Source organism: Oncorhynchus gorbuscha, linkage group LG01 (assembly GCF_021184085.1).
Source record: "Oncorhynchus gorbuscha isolate QuinsamMale2020 ecotype Even-year linkage group LG01, OgorEven_v1.0, whole genome shotgun sequence".
In the NCBI taxonomy this organism is placed as follows: Eukaryota; Metazoa; Chordata; class Actinopteri; order Salmoniformes; family Salmonidae; genus Oncorhynchus; species Oncorhynchus gorbuscha.
In genome coordinates, this window is record NC_060173.1 from 80,282,713 (window position 1) to 80,287,296 (window position 4,584).

Below are 4,584 nucleotides of genomic sequence, written 5' to 3' on the forward strand. Positions count from 1 at the left end.
TAATTCTGGGAACATTCAATAAATTCCCTGATTTTCCAGAAATCCTGGTTGGAGGATTCTGGATTTCCTGCTTATTCCCTCCTGATTCCAGGAATAATCCAACCAGGATTTTGTGGAAAACAGGGAATTTATTGAAAGTTCACAGTATTTTACATCCTTATGTAAAACTATAGAAATGTAATATCCACTCAATGATCTATACACTCACAGGTATATGCAGAGATGAAATCACACACGCACATCCATATCCCTGTAAGGTCTGTCACCTGACAAAGGCCGAAGATGTTTTTCCATTATAATCCACCAAAACAAATATGAGACATTGTTTGAGATTTGCGGTCTCTGCCATTCAGGAGAGTTGACGTACCCATGTCACCTGTGTCTACCACTGTTCCCTACACCAAAACCTGTCTCTGCCCTCGCTCAAAACCCCCAATGAACTTCTGTCAAATCAACCATTTCACTGTCCCCCAATCCCTTACTCACACCTCTCTAACCAGTTTCTTCCACCACTTCTTTTCACCAACCTTTATCCACTGTAATCCCTCACCCACCTTTAGGAACTCAGAAAAAGTAACTGCTGCAATCGCAACAGCTAATGGGGATCCTAATAAAATACTAAAATAATACATACAGTACCAGTCAAAAGCTTGGACCCACCTACTCATTCAAGGGTTTTTCTCTACTTTTACTATTTTCTACATTGTAGAATAATAGTGAAGACACCAAAACTATGAAATAAAACATTGAATCATGTAGTTACCAAAAAAAGTTTGCCTTAGCCTTGCACACTCTTGACATTCTGTCAACCAGCATCACCTGGGATGCTTTTCCATCAGTCTTGAAGGAGTTACCACATATGCTGAGCACTTGTTGGCTGCTTTTCCTTCACTCTGCAGTCCAACTCATCCCAAACCATCTCATTTGGGTTGAGGTTGGTGATTGTGGAGGCCAGGTCATCTAATGCAGCACTCCATCACTCTCCTTCTTGGTCAAATAGCCCTTACACAGCCTGGAGATCTGTTGGGTCATTTTCATGATGGAAAACAAATGATAGTCCCATTAAGCTAGAACCAGATGGGATGGCGTATCTCTGAAGAATGCTGTGGTAGCCATGCTGGTTAAGTGTGCCTTAAATTCTAAATAAATCACTGACAGTGTCACCAGCAAAGCGCACCCACACCATCACCCGCCTTCTACATGCTTCACGGTGGGAACCACACATGCGGAGAGCATCCGTTCACCTACTCTGCGTCTCATCAGACCAAAGGACAGATTTCCACCGGTCTAATGTCCATTGCTCGTGTTTCTTGGCCCAAGCAAGTCTCTTCTTATTGGTGTCCTTTAGTAGTGGTTTATTTGCAGCAATTAGACCATGAAGGTCTGATTCATGTAGTCTCCTCTGAACAGTTGATGTTGAGATGTGTGTCTGTTACTTTAACTCTGCGAAGCATTTATTTGGCTGGCAATTTTATGAACTTGTCCTCTGCAGCAAAGGTAACTATGGGTCTTCCTTTCCTTTGGCAGTCCTCATCAGAGCCAGTTTCATCATAGCACTTGAAGGTTTTTGCGACTGCACTTTAAGAAACAAAAATTCTGGAAATTTTCCAGATTAAGACATGAAGGTCAGTCAGTCAAAGTAATGATGGACTGTCGTTTCTCTTTGCTTATTTGAGCTTTTTCTTGGCATAATATGGACTTGGTATTTTACCAAATAGGGTAATCTTCTGTATACCACGAGTACCTTGTCACAACTGATTGGCTCGAATGCATTAAGAAGACAAGTCCTGTTAATTGAAATGCATTCCAGGTGACTACCTCATGAAGCTAGTTGAGAGAATACCAAGAGTGTGCAAGCTGTCATCAAGGCAAAGGGTGGCTATTTTGAAAAATCTCAAATATATTTTGATCCGGTTAATTAACACTTTTTTGGTTGCTACATGACTCCATATGTTTTACTTATTAGTTTTGGTGTCTTCACTATTATTCCACAATGTAGAAACTAGTGCAAATAAAGAAAAACCCTGGAATGAGTAGGTATGTCAAAATTTGACTGGTACTGTATATATATATATATATATATATATATATATATATATATATATATATATATATATATATATATATATATATATATATATATTTTTTTTTTTAAATACTACCTCTCATCTCCTTTGTCCTTTGTCCTATTCTTTCATTCCATCCCTTCCCTTCTCCACCTTGCCTTTCATCTCCAACCCCTCTGGCCCCTCTCAACATCCCCACAACAGTGGCCAAAACTGGTTGCAATGACGTTAAGATTTATTGGTTAGGTTGCGTAAGGACGATTTATCAATGTATTTTTAGCAACAAGAAAAATATGTATTTATCTGGTTAAAAAACAAATCTGAACAGATAACATCCTAAATATGACATATTTCCCTGAACACCTTTATCTGGTCATGAAAAAAGACATCTATAACAAATGTTGCCTGCTCGGACAGAGCTTTCAGGTCACAATGGTCTGCTGTGAAAAGCTGGTTACAAGATCACTGGTGTCACTGACAGAATAAGTTGAAGTGAAAATGGAAGGCAGATGGTGAAAGGGTAGAGAATGGTTTACTGTGTTATGATCTATTCCCCATGCTTTAGGCGTACACATACAATACACAAACACACTCGCAGGCACATGTGTGTGTGTGTGTGTGTGTGTGTGTGTGTGTGTGTGTGTGTGTGTGTGTGTGTGTGTGTGTGTGTGTGTGTGTGTGTGTGTGTGTGTGTGTGTGTGTGTGTGTGTGTGTGTGTGTGTGTGTGTGTGTGTGTGTGTGTGTGTGTGTGTGTGTGTGTGTGTGTGTGTGTGTGTGTGTGTGTGTGTGTGTGTGTGTGTGTGTGTTGACACTATCTTTCAAGGACATCAAGCACCATTTTGACATGGGACATTTCCAAGATGAAGAGGTGTGTAGTCAGCTAGTGGAATATCTTGTTCTTGTTAGATCCTCATCAACATGATGGAAAACTCCAACTTTGTCTGTGAGCTGTATGTGCTCTGAATGAATGTTCTGTTTACATCATGTGGTGCATGTGGTTGTACGAGTTGTGTGTGCATGTGCGCACAAGTGTGTGTGTGTGTCTCCACTTACCCTCGATGTAGAGCCACGTGGTGGTTGATGAGGTCAAAGTTCTTGTGGCCGATCCAGTGCTCCACGTTCCTCTTGCGGCCCGTGAAGAAGTTGTCCACCACCGTCACCTCGTGGCCATCCATCATCAGCTTATCAGTCAGGTGGGAGCCCACGAAGCCCGCCCCCTCCCGTTGTCTGAGTGAAAGAGGGTTACACCATGAGAGAGGAATGGGAGGGTAGTGATGGGGGAGAAAGAGAGCCCACGAAGCCTGCCCTGCCCATGATCTAGGGCCCTCAAATTCAAATTTGGATCTCGAAGCCAGTTCCACTGCTTCGTTTTTTATTGCTTCTCACTAAGGGTTGAATATTAACTTAAAATACAATAAATAACTTTGGAGATCTAACTTGAGGGAGCATTACTTAAGAGTATAAGATCATTAGTACAGCTTGAGGTAAATAGAAAGCTGTTGACTTAGAGATTACGTCAGCACCATTCCAGTAAGATAGACCTGCCTTGAATCGCACGCACAATCCCCAGTGTGCCTTCAAGATAGTTGCAGCTAGTTGTCCATCAAAGAGGATGTGTAATGTGTTTGGATAAGGGCCTAGCATCCAACCAACCAGACAGACACTACTGAGCTACAGTTGGTAGAGGAGTGGGATCTCTGAAATAAGAGAGGAATGTTTGTGTGTGTTCAGCATTCGTGCATGTGTGCATGCGTTTGGAAACACTCACCAAAATCCTTTTCCAATCCTTCTTCCGAAAGGAACTTCACAGGGGGGTATTTCTGAGAGAAACTGGAAATCAAAAGAACGATTCCAGGAGCGAAAGCTTTAATAGGAAGATGGTACATTAATGCAAATCAAAGAAATTGAATCTGTCTAGAAGTAACGTGTGAGCATCATATTGATTGTGCTGATGAAAGCTGTAAGGCTATTGGGCATATTATACGGAGAGCAGAGTCACATTACAGAACAGTAGCGGACTTCATTAAGGATATCATTGGGGCTTATTCTCATGCTTGGTCCATCTGGCCTGTGGGTTTACACTGTGTGATTATGGCAGGAGCAGAATGTGTCATGCATGGGAAGGGCAGCAACGTTGTTGCCCTCCATATCCCTTAAGAAGTAAGACTGTGTTGTGTTGTGGCAGTTGAAAACCACATAACCAGAACTGGAATCCTTTCCTCCTCTGGGGAATGCTAATGGCTGATTGAGTTGGAAGTGGGATTACAATATCAAACAGTTTCCCTCTTTCACACACACACACCACATTGTAAATATTGATTGAGTGATTAAACAAGCAAAGAATATGATCCAAATTGTATTCCTTTAATTTACTAATCCAAGATGGCGCAGCAGTAAGACGTGGTTGTTTTCGTCCCATGTAAATATTGTCTTTTTCTGGGGGTTTTGTGTACATCGTAATCTCTCTTCGAATGAAGTATACCTTCCTGCAACCCGCCTCACCCAATGTGGTATGGAT

At 41.6% G+C, this 4,584-nt stretch overlaps 1 protein-coding gene across 1 annotated transcript in view; it reads right to left on the reverse strand.

Moving 5' to 3' along the window:
* LOC124047885 (phospholipid-transporting ATPase IH-like) overlaps positions 1-4,584 on the reverse strand; it is a 66,176-nt gene that overhangs the window by 46,245 nt on the left and 15,347 nt on the right. The window contains exon 3 of the mRNA XM_046368251.1: positions 3,120-3,293. Coding sequence (XP_046224207.1) covers positions 3,120-3,293 — 174 coding nt within the window. The remainder of the gene's footprint in view (positions 1-3,119; positions 3,294-4,584) is intronic.